Source organism: Solanum pennellii, chromosome 1, assembly GCF_001406875.1.
Source record: "Solanum pennellii chromosome 1, SPENNV200".
Lineage (NCBI taxonomy): Eukaryota > Viridiplantae > Streptophyta > Magnoliopsida > Solanales > Solanaceae > Solanum > Solanum pennellii.
Window position 1 is genome coordinate 109149386 of NC_028637.1, and position 20842 is coordinate 109170227.

Consider the following 20842-nt stretch of genomic DNA (forward strand, 5'->3'; position numbering starts at 1 on the left):
GAGGCGCGTGCGAGAGAAGGCAGAGAGTGGGAGAGAGGTGAATTGTATATGTATATATTTGTATATAACTGATATTATACATATACATTTTTATAAATGGCAAGCGAGATTGAGAGAGGGAGGAGAGAGGCGAGCGAAGAGGGCAGAGAGTGGGAGAAAGGTGAATTATAAATGTATATAGGCTAAAAAATTGTATATTATACATATTTATTTGTATACCCTGGCGAATTATACATATACAAACATGACTAATTATACAAACTTGAAATCAGCCCACATAATTAATGTATAATGTTAGTCACGAGTGGTAATTATAGCAAACTATAGTTGTGATGAGTAATTAAATAGTATAAGTTTGTTTATCCGTGTAATTTTCTCATATTCAATTACTATCATTTATAGTAGATTAATATAAATTTAATTTTTAAAAAAAATTAAATATAGAAAAAATAATTTATAAAAAGCTAACTTTTATATCTAAAAATAATATTATAAAAATATTACATAAAAAATAATTAAAGATATAAAATATTTAATTAAAACATACAAATTTATATAATGTTTAATTGAAAGTTTTGTATAATGAAATAATATTAAAATATTTAATAAAGTGAATATATGTGATGAATAGTGTTATTCATACACAAAATAATATAAAAATTGGGTGTCGGTTGAAGATGGTCTAACTTTTTGACACACGACTAACATTATTACAAATATTTTCTCTTATATAATAAGAGGCTACCGAGGAGCTTCTACCATGACCTTTATTTTTTATTTTCCTTTACTTCAGTAGAAATGTGGGCCCCTTGTTTATCCCTGTTCTGTTTCTTTCAACCTTTCTTTTCATTCTTCAACTGTAATTCCCATTTTTTTTCTTTTTAATTGTTTCTCACAACTTATTACTCTTTAATTTTCTCATTTTGTTTAGCTTTTGGCAAATTAAATTGTTGAATCTAATTACTCCATATATATAAGAGAATAATATATTAGAGGCACATTTTTTTAAAAAAAAAAATATAGTTAATTTTTAAAATTTTAGTAGTGTCACATGAATTTAAATAAATGAAATATCATATATAATTAAAAGTTTCTAAAAAAATTACAGATCACATAATTAACAAGTAAAAATATCTTCAGATTATATAAATTGACTTTCTTATTTCATATGTATCATTTACATCAATTAGTTAAAGATGACATCAAAAGTTTTAAAATTTACAATAAATTAACTATTGAAAATAGTTATCATTTTATTTGTAATTTGATCTATTAACAAATTCCAGTTGTTCGCCTATTGAGTTTCAGCATAGTTTAAACCTAGGAACAACTCACCACGTTCTTTCCCTCTTGCCATTGTTATTGCAAGCTTTTGCATCCAAACTTCATTAAGAAGTTAAACATACTATCCAAAGAAATTGAACTACAGATAACAACTATTAGTGAAACAAATCGAAAGCTCAGCACACTACGATTTCAAATGTTAAAATAAGAACAACAACCATTTCCCTAGCAAAATATTTACTACTTTGAAGGAACCTAAACAAATAAAAGATGACTCTCGCAAGTATTCTCAACTCACAACCCAAATCGAACACATAAGAAACCAAAAGCTATTGCGAAATAAAAGATTTCTGAAAAAAAATTATATGGTGCTAGCAACTAATTTACAAATTCATGCCATCAATTTTAAAAGTAACCAAAGAGAGAACAATAAAAACAGGAACACAACATTTTTGGTTGCAAGATGGCTCAAAATAGAGAAAAGCAAACACTCTAATGCTCAACTAAAAATGGAACTTGTTATGGTTACTAAATAAAGCTAGTATTTTCCAGTATGTTGGCACTAATTAGAAAAGGAAAATAGGCATCAATCTTAACAGAAAACAATGAACTGGATCAAAAAGTAACAAAACTTTTACTCAATATTATGACTAACCCCTAGAAAATGACCAAGAATATATACTTTCACACCAAAACAACACCGATCTAACGATAACTAACCAACAAACAACCAACAAACGACAGTGTTGCGGAAGCCGAATATATAGAGAGTGATGGAATCACAATTACTATATCTAAAAGTAGCTAATAAATAGTAAATGAGACAACAAGAGAAAGAACACCAGGAATTAACGAGGTTCGGCAAACTTTTGTTTTCTTTTGCCTACTCCTCGGACACAACCAACCAATATTTATTTCACTCCAAAAGAGTACAAGTGAAATACTACAAGAGAGAAAGAAGAACAAATGCCTTAGGAGATGAGAAGGCAAGTGAGAGGTGTGTTACAAATGAATTAGGAGCTACCTATTTATAGGAGTAAATTCTTCCTATTGATGTCATCCATGACATCACAATATGTCAAAATATCAACATTTACCTTGTGAAATCAATTTATAGTTCACCTAAATTTCACCTACAAAAGTTGTTATCTTGACTTTTATACCAATGAAGAATTATCTTCCTAACTACCATATCTTCTCATTAATCCATTTTGAATCTTGTCAAATTTAATAGACAGAACAATGATTTTTCAACATTCACAAAACAAAATAGAAAAGAGAGATGAAGAGAAAAACTGTCGGAGGAAATGTTACCTTTTCCCGGGCAGCTACTAGGTGAAACGAGATGAAGGCAACGAGCTTTCACCACCATTAAACGGATTTCGACAAAGAAATTTCGATGAGAGACACAGAAAGAAACGAAAACAGAACTCAGAGCCCCAGACGATAACTATGGATATCTCTTTTTTCGAGTCTATTGTGTTGAATCCATCCCATTTTTTAGTCAACTTTAGCTATTCAATTGGTACAAACAATTGTTAAAAAGGAATAGTAATTGGAGTTAAAAGTAAAAGATTTGGTGGTTGGCAAATTGGTAAGATTTGCAACCATTCTTGACTTTGCTATATTTACATATGTCATTAGTGACATAGGCATGGTTTTATCCTTCTATAAATAGAGCATTCTTGCTCATTTGTAGAATACACCAAGTTAGAGAGAAAAACCATTTTGAGAGCAAAATGAGGTATTCCATAGACTATACAAGAAAATAGTCTGTGAAGAAAAATAAGTGTGAGCGATATTTTAGTAAGACGGAAACCAAAAGAGTGTTATTCCTTTTAGTGTGTAGTAGTCACTTTGAGTATTGTATTCGTGACTACACATTGTAAAATTCCTTACTATAATAATATCAATTGCTCCTCTTGGCCCGTGATTTTTTCCTTTATTCAGGAGGGTTTCCACGTAAAATTCTTGGTGTCATTATTTTCCCATTTTATTTTCATTACTTTTACCATATATATTTTTATGTTTGTTCGCGTTTTCCCTAACATATTGCACTGTCTTCTGTCACTAACTTAAAAGAATTTACCCCAACCTCTTTTCCACTCTGAACAATGAGGAAGAAGAGGCTATATATAGGGGAAAACTAGGACTGAAAAACGGGAACCATTTGGATGAATTCCCCTTCGAAATTCGAATTTCTTAGAAGATAAGGGCTGCCAGCTTGAATTTCTGTACGAATTTCTCAACCGCAAAATGAGGGGAGCCATCCGAAGCAAAGGATAAGGAAGCATCGAGATCGAGACAACAACGTGATTCGGGTTGATTTGCTGGGCTGATGGGTTGCGAGATTGTTTCTGGGTTTCGATTTTGGACTGCTGAAAGTTCTGGGTTTCTTCGTGTCGAGGAAGAAGAAGAACAAAGACGCATGGGTCGTTGTTGGGCGTTGCTGGGTATTGTCTTGTTGGTCTGGATTTGCTGATAGGTTTGGCTCGGCTGATATGGTTGTAGGAATTTAACAATGGGCTTGGGTTAGGAATTGAATTGAATAATTTGGGTTGCTAAATAATGCGCCTAATGTAAATAGGCTCAAAATGGGTCTGAAAAAAGTTGATAAACAGATTCTAATATTTGTACAATGCTGTTAAAAAGAGAATAAAAGATGATCTCGTTTGATTCTGCTTTCATTTTTCATGTTTTGATATTGTTATCGTCACCATAGATTTTTTTTACTTTGTTTATTTATTTCATATTAAATTAAATATAAATATTAAAAGCTACATATCATGCGATTTGATTTTTAAAATTTTGGAACATTTATTCATAAAAAAATATCAATGTTACATAGTTTGATTTTAAATTTTTGGGTGCACCTGTTCATCAATTTTTTTTTTTTAAAGGAGTTCGAGCCTCAGCAGGACCACTGGAGGCATTACAAATTGGTCGCATCTCCAGGACCCCGAAAACTAACCGTGGCGAACCCGTCTTGAAACAGCGGGACCCGATGGATACAGCTAGTCGGGTTCGCAAAGTGATATCCGGAAATCACGGCAAAAAATAAATAAATTATTTTTTAGGGTCAGTAAGGGAAGAAATGTTTGTTTTCTTCCAATCATCAATATTTAATATGGTAGAAAATGAAAGATTTGTTTTAGAGTATGTTCTATGCTTTTTGCTGGGAGCAGCTTTTTTATCTTTATGTTGTTATAGCGGGGGTGGAGTGGTTGTTAATCTTAGAATGGATGACAAGGTATTAATTATTAAGGGGAAGTTCCTCTATACTCAAGTATTCTCACTTCCTAATCCATCCACCTCCCTGCATATTTTATAATCTACTAGTATACTTTTTAATGCTTGCTGGGCTGGCCATTTTGGCTTTTCTTTTACTTGAGAATTAAACTTCATTTTATAATTAATCATGCATGATATATCACAAGTTCATTTTCAACTACTCACCATCCCAGCCTCTCCGATCCCTTCATTCAAGATTCATGAATTTAAAGTGGTTTGTGTTTGTCTTCCTCTGCTTTATTATTGGACAAGCTGATGAGGTGAAAATCGGAGCCATCTTTTCGTTTGGCACCACAAACGGCAAAGTTGCCAAAATCGCCATGGAAGCTGCTGTTCAAGACGTTAATTCTGATCCCTCACTTCTCGGTGGTAGAAAACTTGCTCTCACCCTGCATGATTCAAACTACAGTGGATTCCTAGGGATCATTGGAGGTATTGATCTTTTCCATTATATGTAAACTATACTATTTACAATCACTCTTCTTTATTAATCTATCTATATATTATATATATATGGGACAGCATTACAATTCATGGAGACCGATACTGTAGCTGTAATTGGCCCTCAAAGTTCTGTGATTGCCCATGTACTCTCTCACCTTGTCAACCAACTCCATGTCCCCCTCTTATCTTTTACAGCATTGGACCCAACACTATCACCTCTACAGTACCCCTACTTCATTCAGACAGCTCCCAATGATCTTTTTCTAATGACTGCTGTAGCAGACATGATAAGTTATTTCCAATACAGACAAGTCGTTGCTATTTTCTCAGAAGATGATCAAGCCAAAAATAGTATTACAGCTCTAGGTGATAAACTTGCTGAGAGGCGGTGTAAGATATCATACAAGGCAATACTCCCCCCTGAACCTATATCTAGTCGTGACCTGATCGTGGACCAGTTGGTTAAGGTCACATCAATGGAATCTCGAGTTATTGTTCTCCATACATCATCCATAACAGGTCTCAAGGTCTTTGAGATTGCCCACGACCTTGGAATGATGACTAGTGAATATGTTTGGATAGCTACTTCTTGGCTTTCCAGTACCCTCGATTCAACTTCAGTTTCACCAAAGGTGGCTACCTCTATACAAGGTGCTCTTACCCTTCGCTCCCACACGCCTGATTCCCCAAAGAAGAGGGCTTTTTTGTCAAGGTGGAACAAGTTGAGCAATGGCTCCATAGCTTTGAATGTTTATGGTCTATATGCCTACGATACTGTTTGGATGATTGCCCATGCCGTCAAAGAGTTTTTCGATCATGGAGGCAAAATCACCTACTCGAATGATTCCAATTTGAACAGTTTTGCTGGAAAGACAATGAATCTTGCTGCTCTCAGCATATTTGATGGTGGTAAACAACTGCTTAGTAACATATTAAAGACCAATATGACTGGGGTAAGTGGTCCCATTGCATTTAACCCAGATAGATCCATGCCCCGTCCCTCATTTGATGTTCTCAATGTAGCTGGCATAGGATTGATGAGGCAAATAGGATACTGGTGTAATTACTCTGGGCTATCCGTTGTGCCTCCGGAATCTCTTTATGCCAAACCAGCAAACAGGTCAAGTTCCACTCAACGATTGGATCAGGTTATATGGCCAGGGCAAACTACAAAAAGACCACGTGGATGGATATTTCCCGACAATGGTAGGCCATTAAGGATTGGAGTCCCAAGGAGAGTGAGCTACAAAGCTTTTGTTTCAGAAGAAGAAGGAAGTGGAGTGGTCCATGGATACAGCATAGATGTCTTCCTTGCAGCCTTAAAGTGTCTTCCATACCCTGTGCCACATAAATTCATCATGTTTGGCGACGGACACAAAAATCCAAGCTACAGTGAGTTAGTAAACATGATCACAGTTGATGTGAGTTCCAATGCAAGTATATTCACTCTATGCATTTTTAACAATCAATGTAACATCATTTTTCTTATTCCATGATAGGTGTTTGATGCTGTAGTGGGTGACATTACAATTGTAACGAACCGCACAAAGATTATGGATTTTAGTCAACCATACGCAGATTCAGGGTTAGTGGTGGTGGTACATGTGAAGAAGATAAGATCGATTGCTTGGGCTTTCCTGCGGCCATTTACTCCCCTTACGTGGGGAGTCATATCTGCTTTTTGCCTTGTTGTGGGAACCGTAGTGTGGATACTAGAGCACAAATTTAATGATGAATTTCGTGGCCCACCCAAGAAGCAGATGGTCACAATTTTATGGTGAGTAGATGCCTTCCTGTTAGGTACTCATTGGGAATTCAATACTACTGTTTTAAGTACTAGGGTCCTATCCAAAAAGCTACGGGGAGCAGTGTTTTGATTTGATTTCTTGCGTTTCCTTTATGTTCCAACCTCATAATATGCATATTTCTCTTTGGGATTTTGAACTCATCTCATTGTATGTCATTTTTCATTTGCAGGTTTAGTTTCTCAACTATTTTTGGAGCCCCAAGTGAGTATCTAGTCTCTCTTTTTCCAAAAGTCAAGATAATTTGTAGCGTTAACTTTTGGCATAATGGATCAGTCGTAAAAAACTCTCAGGAGAAAACACAGTGAGCACATTGGGTCGAATTGTACTGCTTATATGGCTATTCGTCATCTTGATAATTACGTCGAGCTATACTGCAAGCTTGACATCGTTTCTAACGGTTCAACAGCTCTCCTCATCTATACAAGGAATTGAATCATTGGTAACAAGCAATGATGCAATTGGGTACCAGGTAGGCTCTTTTGCTGAGAACTATTTATTTGAAGAAGTTAACATTGCAAAGTCTAGGCTTGTTCCTCTTGGATCACCAGAAGAATATGCTGATGCCCTTGAACAAGGAAGAGTTGCTGCTGTGGTTGATGAACGTCCATATGTGGATCTGTTTTTATCAACTTACTGCGGGTTCCAAAAAGTTGGCCCAGAGTTCACCAGAAGTGGATGGGGATTTGTAAGAATTTCCTTACTACAACACTTTTTATTTAGTTAAGTAATATTTCATGGACATGAGTGGAAAAATGAATGAAATGATTTATCCAGAAAGCTGGTCATGTAACATAAGCTGACACCTTGATCCGATTAATTTATAGGCATTTCCGAGAGACTCCCCCTTAGCCATTGACATTTCAACGGCAATCTTGCAATTGTCTGAGAATGGAGAGCTAGAAAAGATCCGCAAGAAGTGGTTAAACAGAAAAGTCTGTGGGGGGCAGAGCTCTGCAGCAGATACAGAGCAGCTTCCATTAAAGAGCTTTTGGGGTTTATTCCTCATTTCTGGAGTTACCTGCTGTTTTGCTCTGCTTGTATATTTCTGCTTGATGTTGCACAAGTTCAAACAACATTTTCCTGAATTAACACATCGTTCTACTGGTAGAACTAGAATATCACATTTGGTAAGGCTTATTAAAAAGTTCTTGTCTTATGCGGATGAGAAGGCAGAGATATCTGCAAATAGGTTGAAAAGAAAGCGGATGGAAATGGAAAACCCTTAGCTAATGCCAATGATCATTAAAGCTTGAAATGAAAAGAGAGACTGGAATCACCTTTCTCATTTCGAATTTTTGTACATTCAAATTATTATTTTTATCATGTAACAACAGATAGACCTAGTGTTTGTAGCTAAATACAATTATTAAGATGTTTAAGTTTTGGGCTATTTTATGTGCAACTCCATACGGATGAATGATGTTACCTAGAGAAGAGAGAGAATGCAATATCTGTATGGACCAAATTGTTACACCCTTAGGTTAGTTGGTAGAGCTCATTTTCGTCTACTCTCAATTATATGACCCTTAACATTTCCAAATTTGTAAAGGGAAGTGAGGAAAAAAAACTGGAGTATATTTAACCTGGCACTTTAGCAAGCTCATTAGCCATACTATTCGGAGTTATGACTGGGATGAAAGGGAATCAACATTTCACTGGTGCACAAATTTTAACAGATGGTAAAAAAAATCTTCTTGTTTAAAATGTTTTGGTTTGATCAAAGATTAATATAATAAAGAGAGAAAGATAGAAGGTATAAGAAATGAGTAGAAGGAGATTTGAGTAGGCTTTTAAATGTTAGAACCTTATCTTGAGGGAGAGAAACAAAATAGAAAATTTGATAGAAAAGAAATTTAAGAGTATTGAATTTTTAGCTTTGATGTTGGCCTTCTGGCATTCACTCTTGCAATGGCCGTGTTATGTCATTCTCCCCTGAATTTGAAGCTCTTCACCTCCTCCTCCTCACGGAATCGCAATGTCAATCCCTCCGCTCACTCCCGCAGTGAGCCCCCACCCGTTTTCACCTCTGTCAAGTCCTTTGCTCCAGCCACCGTTGCCAATCTCGGCCCTGGTTTCGACTTCCTTGGCTGCGCTGTTGACGGCATCGGCGACTTCGTCACTCTCCGCCTTGACCCCAACGTCCACCCTGGCGAGGTCTCTATTTCTGACATATCCGGCGCCGGAAAGAAGCTCAGAAGAAACCCTCGCTGGAATTGCGCTGGCATCGCTGCCATCTCTGTCATGAAGATGCTCAACATTCGATCGGTGGGCCTTACGCTCTCCCTTCACAAGGGCTTGCCCTTGGGCAGTGGTCTGGGGTCCAGCGCCGCTAGTGCAGCTGCTGCTGCCGTGGCTGTCAACGAGCTTTTTGGCCGCCCACTGACCCTGACTGACCTCGTGCTTGCCGGGTTAGATTCAGAATCCAAGGTCTCCGGTTACCATGCAGACAATGTGGCACCTGCTATAATGGGGGGTTTCGTATTGATCCGGAGTTACCATCCTCTTGAATTAATTCAGTTGAACTTCCCTCATGAAAAGAACCTCTTCTTTGTGCTGGCAAATCCGGAATTTGAGGCCCCAACAAAGAAAATGAGGGAGGCACTGCCTCAAGAGATAACAATGTCCCATCACATTTGGAACTGTAGTCAGGCAGGTGCATTGGTGGCATCCGTGCTGCTGGGAGACGTTTCTGGTTTTGGTAAGGCACTATCCTCCGATAAAATAGTGGAGCCAAGGAGAACACCACTAATTCCAGGAATGGAGGGAGTGAAGAAGGCAGCAATGGAAGCAGGGGCTTTTGGCTGCACCATTAGCGGAGCTGGGCCCACAGCAGTAGCAGTGACTGACAATGAGGAGACAGGTAGAGAGATTGGGCAAAGAATGGTAGAGGCTTTTCTGGAACATGGCAAGCTGAAGGCCTTGGCAATGGTGAAGAAGCTCGACCGTATTGGTGCCAGGCTTGTCAGTAGCCAACCCATATGATTTTTTCTGCATGCTGTTTGTTGGTGAACACTACTCACTCAAGTGGTGTGGTTGCTTCCCATATCCACCTTCCCTTTGCTGCATATTGTGCCGCCTCCTACTGTTAGAAATCATTGTGACATGAGCAGGAAAAACAGCAGTTTGGTCTCATCATCTAAAAGTAGAATCTGCATTATCTTAGTAACATGATTCATATGCATCCTTCCTATCCATTTGCCTCAACTCTGATTTTGCTCATCTGCAATAGATAGAACAGCTGCAAACCTTCTTTTTTTTTCTTTCCTAAACATACCTCACAATAGGGTGAGACATGAATTGGTTTTTCAATTAAAAAAAATAAATTAGTTTTAAGACAAGTTGAAAAAGAGTATAAACTGAGTAAGAAATTGTTCTTTCAAACTTTAAATCTCATAGTTCCAAGTTTGACGTTGAGCATTTTGATAAACAAATACTTATTTGAAATAATAATCTCCCGATATGTGGTGCTAGGAACTGAGGACATCCAATGCAAAACTGTCAGGCCAACCGATCAAGGAGATAACAGTGATTAGGACATTTGCGGTTCACAAGTTTTTTCGTTTAATCACCATAAGTTGTACAAAGCGAACCAACACCTTTGCAGCATTTCGCCAGAGTTCTACACAAGCATGAACACTAATCAACTGACCAGTACTCAAACCAAACATGGAAATCTGGAAACTGCAGTTGCAATCGACAGGATACAGGTTTTATAACTCATTTAAAAATTCTTTTTACAACTCACAAAACTGAATAGCAAACACCACTTTATCAGAGAATGGAACCTTAAAAACAAAAGCAAATTCAAGGCAACATGTGGTCAAACGGTCAACACTAGTTGTTAGCAGCAGCAGCAGCCTGCTTTGCACCAAGAGCAAACAACTCCGAGATCACTTCAAGAGGCATTCCCTTGGTTTCAGGCACTTTCAAGAAAACAAATATCCATGATATAACGCAGACGATAGCATAGATGCCAAATACACCAGCAAGACCAATAGAAGACAGCATGGCAGGTAGTGCGTAGGTAATAGTAATATCCCCAATCCAGAACACTAGGGCACATATGGCAATGCATATTCCTCGGATCCGAGTTGGAAATATCTCTGAACAGAGTATGTTGGGAATGGGCCCGAACCCCATAACAAATGAGCACAAGTACAAAACAACACAGACTGTAGATATAGCAGCCTTCGCAACAGTCCCCATAGTCACTAAACTTCCAATGACTAAACCAATGAGGGCTATTATTAAGATTGGAATTGTGCCTAGCAGCAGACTCCTGCAATACAACAATACACAGAAAGGCAAGGGTAGTAATCAGATTTGCAGGACTGGTAAGGAAAATAGAGCATCCACTCACTTCTTATTCAGCCTTAAGCACAAGTAACCATTCAATGCTAAAATCTACTATACATAAGTGGGCAAAAAAGGATGCTAAGGTCTATTCAGTGACAAGCACTGTGGAGGAGGAGTTTATACATTTGCCAAAGCAAACGTACAAACAAAGATGTATGAGAGAGCTCGTCTTAAAATGAGCCGGAATGCTTCCAAGAGGCAATGTAACTTGCTTGTACTCTAACCTGAAGCAAGTCAGACAGCAAATTGAAGGGATTTGAATCATTTCTCCCCTCATGAGAGGACTATAATTTAGTGCATAGGAAGGTTCTTTTTCCTTATATGCTCAGACCCTGGTTTGAATGGGAAGCCTCCCACTAAATCCTGCTGCCATTATATTTTCCAGCGCTTACCAAAGCACACCCAGCCTTCCATCTATTAAAGCAGAGTTTTTGCTATATCTCCATCACCCCATCTCAATCTAGCAAACAGTCATTCCAGGCATGTTTATTGACGCACGGCTTAGACCTTTAAAGAGAGAAGGGGAGTGAAGAGAAACACCTCACAATTGGAGATGAGAAATCAAACCAAAATACTATGAGCCATTTGGAAAAGGAACTAAAAAGTTAGGAGGACAAGTGCGTGAATTAGGAGGTTAGTTAAAGCAGCATCGTATGAAAAACATCATATTCACTTTTTCCATAATAGTTACTCAAAAGGAAGTTACCTCCTGCCAGAGATATCCATAAGCCTCATGGCAACGGCTATTGAAGGGAGCATTAAGAAATTTGTGATTGCACTTGTAAGCAGAGATGCAGAAGCAGAACTGATGCCTAAGTTTGACAAGAAAACTCCTACACCTGCTTGCTCAAGTATTTGCGGAGTGTAGTGCATAACTCCATTAATTCCTGAGAACTGCATGAATAACAATTCCACGTAAGAATACTTCAAAGAAAAGCAGACACTATTTTGATATAGCATAGATCACCATATTTGTCATATTAACCAAGCTGACAGTAGCATTCTTGTTCAAGGATGTCAAACCAAGATGTGAAAAAGAAAAACCAGGAAGATATTAGAAGTACAAATATCTTTAAAATTAGTGTCTTTTCAGTATACATTTGGAGGTTAAATTATGGCACAAAAGAAACATTTAAGTCCGAGGCCATAAAGGACATTCGTCTAGCAGTACGAGCAGCGTTTGCAAATATTTCATATATCAGCAACCAGCATGAAATATAGGGATACTCCCTATTATCAGCAAATGAATATACCGTGTCTATTTGAAATTTCTAAGTCACTTTTTACACAAAAAGAGTGTTATTTCAGTATTTAATTGGAGGTTAAATTAAGTTATAATCTTGACCACCAGGTATAAAAGAAATATTTAAATCTGAGGCTATAAAGGGCAATGGTATTGCACTACGAGCAGCAAATGTGAGTATTTCATATATCAACGACCAGCATGAAGCATAGGGATACTCCCTCTCTTCAGATAATGAATATACCATGCCTGCCTGAAATTTTTCCATCAATTCTTCTATAAATATAAAAAAAGGAAAAGATAAATAGGCATGTCTTATTCAATTATAATGCAACCAACGAATCACTGGTATTATATTCCGTTCATGCTACCTTCCAAAAACTGACACCATTGAACATCACTTTGCATCGACCGAATTCTAACCAATATCCATCTCTGTGAACACTGACCATACATCGCCCTATTAATTATCCAGTTTTTTTTTTTTTTGGTTCCCATGATCTATAAGAAATGCTCAACATATATCATGACTGATCACAACTTATCCATGTCATCCCTTGAATAAGATTCAATTCAAGATGGAGAGTCTAATCTCTTATGATTCTGCAGAGAAATTTTCCCAAATTCCTAATCTATCAACAGAAATTTAGGTCGAAGGTGGGAAGACAGATCCAAATAACAAGGTTGGGAAAGAATCTATGTACTACACTTCTTAAAGAAATAATTATGCTTCACAGTTGACTTTTAGCTGCATAAGATCTCTGGAATCACTGTTAAGACAGCAATTGCGCCAAATGGACACTCAAAAGATTCTAAAACATAGCAAGAAAGCTACAGATTTCAAATCCATATTTAAGGAGGGAACGTGAACAACTGCAAAAGAGAAAGACTGTCACTGAAATGTAAGGAAGAAAGACGGCAGTTACATTCTTTTCTAGTAATATTAGCGATTACCTGCTGAAGTATTTGAATCCCCACACCAACAATCAATGCATGCTGGACTCCTGGTTCAAACAAATCTCCCCAACTAGGCCCTTTTCCAGATGCTTCAGATGGATGAATCATAGCTGGTCCAATAGGATGTTGATCCATCAAATCTTTTGAATATAAAGCAGGTTGACAAACCAAAGCAGCAGCACGGACAAATTCACCAGCAGCAGGCTTATCACCCCCAGCAAGAGAAACTAAAGATCCCCTTCGAATTCCCTGAGCTCCACTCTCATGCAAATATATTCTTTTAAAACCTCCGTCCTTTTCATTATCACTTTCTCTCTCTGTCCATTTCCATGCAAGCTGCCATCCACCACCAATGCCAGCACTGCCAATTGGTTCACCATCATTACCCTGCATCATGCTAAAAATACTTCCACGGGATGGAGGCGGAACCATGTCCTTTTCCAAGTTTGTTGTCTGACGTGATATAAGTGGGCTCTGCAAATTGTCATCAGATTCTTCAGCTGCAGCCTCAGATGCATAATCGTCGCCCTCAATGGCAAGGTTTTCTTCATCCCATTCTTCAGTTTTTGTTTGATTTCCAGCAACGCTAAACATGCTGCCCAGATGTGGAAAGAGCATGCTTCCCTTGCTTCCTGCATCCGGAAGCTTCTCATACACACTGCCAAACAGAGAGACAACAGGGTCCATGAGGGGCATATGTGCAAATGTGCTTCCTTGGCGAGATGCAATACCAAGTACACTTTGCCCAGTGACAGGCCGAGCAACCAAATAGTGTCCCTGTTCAGGCCCATATAACCTAATTTGATCTTTTTGAGCACTTGGTTCCTGGTCCTCCGCAAGTTCATTTGCTGGACCAACAATGTACTCCTCCACTGATGTTTCGCCACCAACTCCAAGACCCTCAACTAGCAAAGCCATTTCCTCTGTAAATAGAAATTGCGCTCTTATTAAGACATGGCAAATGGCAACCTTGCCGTTTTCTCAGGAAATCAATGATCACTGATAAACTAACCGACCAGCACTAAAGCCAAAATGTGTTATGCATCTTACATGGAAAATTTCATGACTTTTTTCCACCTTTACAGAACCAACAAGTACAATCACCAAATTTGCAGTTCCGATTATATGCGTAGGTGAATACTGAACTAAATGACGTAGAACAGTTCATGCGATTGCCCCATCTAAAAGACAAGCAGGCCTGCTAGAGGCATAACTAAGAAGATAGGTTTATATCCTATCTAACAACTTATGTTTTTAGATGAGGTGGTCATGCAATTCAACATGTATTACTATTAATAAAATCAATTTAGGAAGTGTGGAAAGATCTTGACAACACCTTTGTCCGAGAAAATCAGAACTCCCAATTTTGAGTGTCTTATATGTAAAGCTATGACACCTGACCTAACTCAACCCCAAAAGCTAGCTCATGAGGGGAGGATTGCCCCGGTCCATATAAGGAGACCAGCAGTGCATTCCCCAACCAATGTGGGACTTTTACCCACTCTAACATTATCAATCCATACTGTATAATGTATCGAAATTCAACACTATCAATCTTGCTATTTCATAAGTTTAAAATTCTGAATAACTATTCAAGAAGTAGGAGAACATTCAGGGAGAAAACTCATAAAAAGATGCAGTATCTCATACTCCTCTTGTGCCAACTCATGTAACACTTTTAACTGGGATTTAACAACCTGTTTACTACATAAGTACTAAATAAAATATTTAGTAGTTGCAAAGCTTAATTTTAAATAAAATCATTGAGAGACATTTTAAATAAATACTTTCAACCTTTTTGCTGCACCATCTTTTAAGAAACAACGATAAAAGAATATATCATGCTAAAGTACTCTTGAGAAAAGTTCAAAATTTGATGTTTCAAAGGTGTAAATCTTTCTCCAGATTTGATGATCCGGAAAAGTTCCAAAATTGAAGATTGATAAATCATCCACTTCAGATGACTTAAATACCGATTACGTTCATTATAGAGCTAGTTAGAAAAAACAAAGGAAGAAACAGCAACGTAGTATTATGAATTTTATAGAAATTAACAATCAAGTTAATTTTTCATTGACTAAGAAAAAAAATTTCAAAGAGATTTATGCAATGACTAAGATCACCTTCTATTATTTGTGTCCTTAATTTGAAATTTCCATTACAAACTAGCCATCCTATAATAACAAGATAACTTTGTTATTCTGAAACATCCATATGCACTTGTTTTTAGTTTTTATTTTCTTTTTGAGGCAGTGTTGTTTACCTGATATATCCAATCCTGAACTCACTTTCTACACATTTTTGTATACTAGTTTCTGGACGTGTTCATGTGAATTTTTATAGATATGTTAGAATGACTAAAATGCAAAGAGCAGGTAATGAGTAATATAATACAACAATTATAAACAAATCTTTCATAATATAACAAAAAACCAATGAAGGGCATATTTTGATGTTTCAAATTAATTGTTTCAAGCAACCAACTATAGCTTTTGAACTTTGATTTATAGTTAACAAACTTTTAATAAAGTCACAAATGGCTAATTTGAGCTCAAGTAAATATATAGACTTACGGCAATAAAGCATTCATAGAAAACTAATTAAGAAGTTTAATAGAGAAAAAACACAAAAAATAGAGAAGGAAAAAAGTACAATGTATACATACTTCTTAAGACTTTGATCGATAATAATATGGATAGAAAACTAAACACAAAATTAGTACATAAATTTTCGAGTTCTTATCGACTCTTTCTCCCATATCATATCAATATTCAAGAGTCTTCTTCATCTACTTTAACTACAAGAATAAAAACGATAACCTTGGTAGGGGTTTCATGAAATAAAAAGGCTGAATTTACCTGGATAGAAATGAAGGAATACCAAAAGATATTTTAAAGTTTTAGTTTAAATTATAGAGGTTATGGATATGAAAAGATGAGAGTTATGGATATCAAAAGTAAAAAAATTGAATAGGAATTAGATATGAGCTGTGGATATGAATATTTAAAGCAAATAGTATGTGTCTCTCCATTTTACAGATTTGCACCCTTTTAAATTATTAAATTTCTTTCTTTATCATAAAGGATAATATTTTATCCACATAAATTATATTATTTATGAGAGGAGTTACAGAAAAAGTTATGAGAAGAAAAGTTGACAAATTTATGTAGAAATTTTTAGATTTATTATTATTATTATTATTAATTTCTCATTATAATTATATACATATAGATTATAGATGATAAATATTATTAAATTAGATATTTAAATTAGGAATTAATCAAAGGAAGTGCAAAATTCATTATCATGTTAATTAATATGAAACAATTTAATATTTAAATTAAATAGTTGAATGTTTTGCAGCATTTAAAACTGTAATTCAACTTTTAACTTTTTTTGTTTCCACTTATGTATATATATATGAATTATGATGATGAACTAGCTGTATTACTCTATCTTCAATGGCTAGGTTTATAAGGGGGGAAGGAGGGGGGGGGGGGAATCAATTTAGTGAACCTGTCAAGATGTGAACTACTTGGGGTATGATTTGACTCTAGGAAATACGCCAAATTGCTAATGAAAAGCCAGTTAAATGCTAGACCATACTCATATCTTTAGGGGGTGCATAAGTACTAGGTTGCAATATCTTTTGCTACAAATTCCATGAGCTCACCAGAGACATCTTCCTGTCCACGGAGCCTCTGCAAGACCCGCTTTGCATCTAGCATTCTCCCTTTACTCACAAGCCATCTGGGGGACTCAGGCAAGTAAAATATTGTCAATATAGAATACAAAATGGAGGGGATAGAAAGCACACCAAGCATCAGTCTCCATGTGGGAGAACTCATCAACGACATGCCAAAAACCATGCAATATGAAAAGAACATGCCAACACAGCCAGTGAACTGAGGTAGAGTGTTCAATAAACCCCTTATCTCTGGTGGTGCTGTTTCTGATATGTATATAGGGACAAGGGTAACTGCCAAACCAACTCCAAACCCATTCAGAAGTCTTGCCAAAAGTAGAACATAGATATTTGGAGACCAAAGCATTACAAGGCCACTAACAAAATAAAGAACCGAAGAAGTTATGAGCAAGGGACGACGGCCAAGCCAGTCAGCTATTGCACCAGAGCAAGTTGTAATCAAGACAGCACCAACAAGTGACATGGCAACAATAAGTCCTTCCATGGTAGGTTTTGTTTCTAGATTAAATTCCCTTTTAATGTATAGAATGGATCCTGTATTTCAAAACAAAATAAGTAGAGAATTATAACCAATTCAAACATATCATTAAGTAACATCTAAGGGGAGAAAAAAAAAGCATGGATAACCTTGTTGAAATTTGAAGAAAAAAAAAATCAAGAGGAAATATGGCCCAACATCATGATTACTAGCAGTGTTAAATAGAATTTCACAATTAACTGAAGAAAAAAATAATCAGTATTGAAGAGCTGGGAAAAGATTACCAGCTATAGTGGCATTGTCCCATCCTTGCAAAAAGCTGCCAATTGCAGCAGCGACTGCTAAAAGCACAGCTCCACTCATTTCCTTCAAAAAAACAAAAAAAACACTGCTGGTTATCCTTATTAATGATTATAGATACCTTTCAATAGAAAGAGAGAAAGATTTCACCAACTTTGTTATAGTTAGAGAGCGATTGAGCAATTAGAAGCAGCTGGAATATGTAGGGATGAAGCTTTTTACCTTAAAAACGTTCAAGTGAGTCGAGATGAAGAAAAGGGGAGCTGAATCACTTTGACGAGTTTGAGAGAAGAATTAGAAACCATAGAAAGCTGTGTATAGTCGGTCTTAGAATCAACTATCAAGCTAGCTGCACCTGAATTTCAGAAAACAAAACAGGGTTTTGGTGTTGGGAATTAGGAAAGGAATGAAAAAGTAAAAGCATATACTCCTTTTGTAGTGCGACACCTGCCAGCATGTAAGCATCCTCGCTGTCCTGATGATTTTGAAAGGGGAATTAAAGTAGGTATTATTGAGTAAACAAATAGTACAAGAAGTGAAAAAAGACGGAGAATATAATACGAGGGTTTAACCATCCATGACTATTGATGAAACTGTCCTTTCCTCCAGCAACTTCTCCATCATCCTATATTTTTATACTAAAAAGAAAAGGTAAAATCCACTAATACATAATATTATTACGAATGCTCCGACCATCGTAACTGTGTTCGCCGGCGACTGAAATGACACCGGACAAGTCTTCTTCTTTTTTGGGGGGAAATTTAGCATATTGCCGTTCTGGGTTTCAAAAATCATACAACATTTATTATCCCTCGCCATCTACCATTTTCCCACCAAATATACATACATGTTTTTTTTTCTGGAAAAACTACTTAATAAAACATATGTTTATATATATATACTAGGTAAATAATTTTTTACTAATATTTAAACATTAAAATTAATGGAAAAATAGATTTTTTAAAAAAAATAGTAGTAATATTTCAACATGAATTTAATAACTCAAGAATCTCTAGTGAATAAATTATTCACGAAATAATAAATCATTGGTTCTTTAATCAACATTAAAAAGAAATAAAGAAGAAAATAAGAGTATATATACAAAGACATCTTTATAATAAAAAGAAAAATTAAGTTGCATAGATTCTACGATTGTGTTATATGTCTTCGGAGAAAATTAAATTTGTCAACATATTAAAAAAAGAAATTATGCTTGAACATGAAAGCAATTATAACTTTTGAACTTGCGTAATAAATTTCTTCAATTGATAAGTGAGAAATTTCATATCTATGTAATACGATGATGTGTAAGCTTATATATACTACTTTAAGTTATAAAATTTAAAATAGAATATCGAAACATGAATTCTTAGAACTGTGTATAATAATTATTTTTGCACAATGAACATACATACTATATGTGTATATGTTAATTATATAACCGCAGACAATAATTTTGCAGAAACATAAACAACAGAGTTTAAAACGTGTACTAAAAAATAACAATTAATATCATAAGCATATATTAATGACTGTAAGAAAAACATACCAGGATATGTAAAAATAGAATGAAATAGAAAGAAAAAAATCGAGTTCACTTAATGCACAATGTCACCTTAATAAAACTATTTCCCTCTAATACCAGAGATTTAAAGAATTGCATCCTCTCGGGATGGAACTATTTTATTCACCAACTTATTGATACAAAAATAGTGATGTCAGTAAGTCACTCAAAAGGAGAACAATATACAAATATTTAATTTTGCGAAAGTAGAAGAGGAAGATTAGGCTTTTTGTTATTTTAAAATGACATAATACATATATTGGACCTTAAACTTTGCTTTAAATTTTAGTTTTGACCTCCAACTTTCTTAATGCACAAACAGGCACTTTAACTATCCAACTTTTAAATAAATAAACACATGAGTCCTACATGGCACAATACACGTAGGACACCACGTAGGATAAAAAAATGACATATAGGATGACATGTAGGACATGTGTGTCTATTTGTTCAACTTTATACAAGTTTAAGTGTCTATTTGTGCACATCCAAAGTTGAAAGGCATAGATGTGATTTGAAGTCAAGTTAAATGGCACATTTATGTATTATCCCTTTTAAAATCAAAGGAAATCTCTCTATTTATAGAAAAACAAAACGTAGTGTGAACAGATGTTTATTGTGTCTTATTAGAAAGGTTGCAACTATTTGGAAAAGGTGCAACCCTTCAGAAATTTCACAATCTTCCATAAAAAGTCAAAACTTTTCATAAAGTCGCAACCTTTTATTGAAGTCGCAACTTTTCATAAAAGTCGAAACTCTTCATTAAAGTCACAATTTTTCATAAAAGTGACAACTTTTAGTAAAAGTCGCAACTCTTCAGTAAAGTCACAAATTTATTTTTTTTATAAAAGAGGAAGGCTAGTTTTGAAAATAAATTAATTTCATAAAAGTCACAACTATTGATAAAAGTCACAATTCTTCATTAAAATCATAATTATTGATAAAAGTCGCAACTCTTCAATAAAACCACAATTTTTCATTAAAGTCACATATTTTCATCAAAGAGGAAGACTAGTTTTGGATAAATTAATTTAAAAGGAATTCTTGCTTGTGGTGGCGCCACGTAGGCGAGCCTAGGGTTCTCTTTTATATAAATATATGATTTTATCCCTAACTTAAAATTTGTAAAGAGTAAATTACATTTTGTCCTACTTTTTTTTTATTACAATAATTCTTTAAAATTTGTACCTTTCGGATACATAAATCACCATCCTGATACATTAGTTCACCATCCAGGTACATTAATTATAATGCAAGAAAAAATCTTTTTGTTGAGCTAAAAAGGAATAAAATCTGAAAATTAATTAAATTTCATAAATTACGCTTATGTTTCTTCTTACTCTCAATCATATAGAGGCAAATCCTAATAAAATGAAGAAATTCAAAATTTTAAATCTCCCCCCCCCCCCCC

General features: G+C 35.7%; 3 protein-coding genes across 6 annotated transcripts; 2 read left to right on the forward strand and 1 right to left on the reverse strand.

Moving 5' to 3' along the window:
• The first annotated feature begins 3622 nt into the window (after positions 1-3622).
• Positions 3623-8261, forward strand: LOC107026522 (glutamate receptor 3.2-like). Its single transcript, XM_015227520.2, has 9 exons — positions 3623-3737; positions 4185-4334; positions 4470-4534; positions 4788-5007; positions 5098-6440; positions 6519-6796; positions 6997-7028; positions 7118-7512; positions 7652-8261. The coding sequence occupies exons 1-9, from the start codon at positions 3623-3625 to the stop codon at positions 8051-8053; spliced, it is 3000 nt and encodes a 999-aa protein (XP_015083006.1). The 3' UTR covers positions 8054-8261.
• Positions 8262-8568: 307 nt separating this feature from the next.
• On the forward strand, positions 8569-10174 carry LOC107008113 (homoserine kinase-like). The gene has a single exon (XM_015207030.2). The coding sequence runs from the start codon at positions 8736-8738 to the stop codon at positions 9807-9809; it is 1074 nt and encodes a 357-aa protein (XP_015062516.1). The 5' UTR covers positions 8569-8735; the 3' UTR covers positions 9810-10174.
• A 197-nt stretch (positions 10175-10371) lies between these two features.
• Positions 10372-18663, reverse strand: LOC107008112 (monosaccharide-sensing protein 2-like). 4 transcript variants are annotated; one of them, XM_015207028.2, is made up of 8 exons: positions 18440-18663; positions 18315-18342; positions 18090-18222; positions 17852-17933; positions 17057-17623; positions 13381-14306; positions 11890-12077; positions 10519-11106 (listed from the first exon to the last, which is right to left on the reverse strand). In XM_015207028.2, exons 4-8 carry the CDS (start codon positions 17928-17930, stop codon positions 10662-10664), a joined length of 2205 nt encoding a protein of 734 aa, XP_015062514.1. In that variant the 5' UTR covers positions 17931-17933; positions 18090-18222; positions 18315-18342; positions 18440-18663; the 3' UTR covers positions 10519-10661. The 4 variants fall into 4 exon arrangements, with proteins under 4 accessions (XP_015062512.1, XP_015062514.1, XP_027767763.1 ...); XM_027911962.1 differs by having other exon boundaries at positions 18429-18663; XM_015207026.2 differs by lacking the exons at positions 18315-18342; positions 18440-18663 and having other exon boundaries at positions 10372-11106; positions 18090-18284.
• Between the last annotated feature and the right edge of the window lie 2179 nt (positions 18664-20842).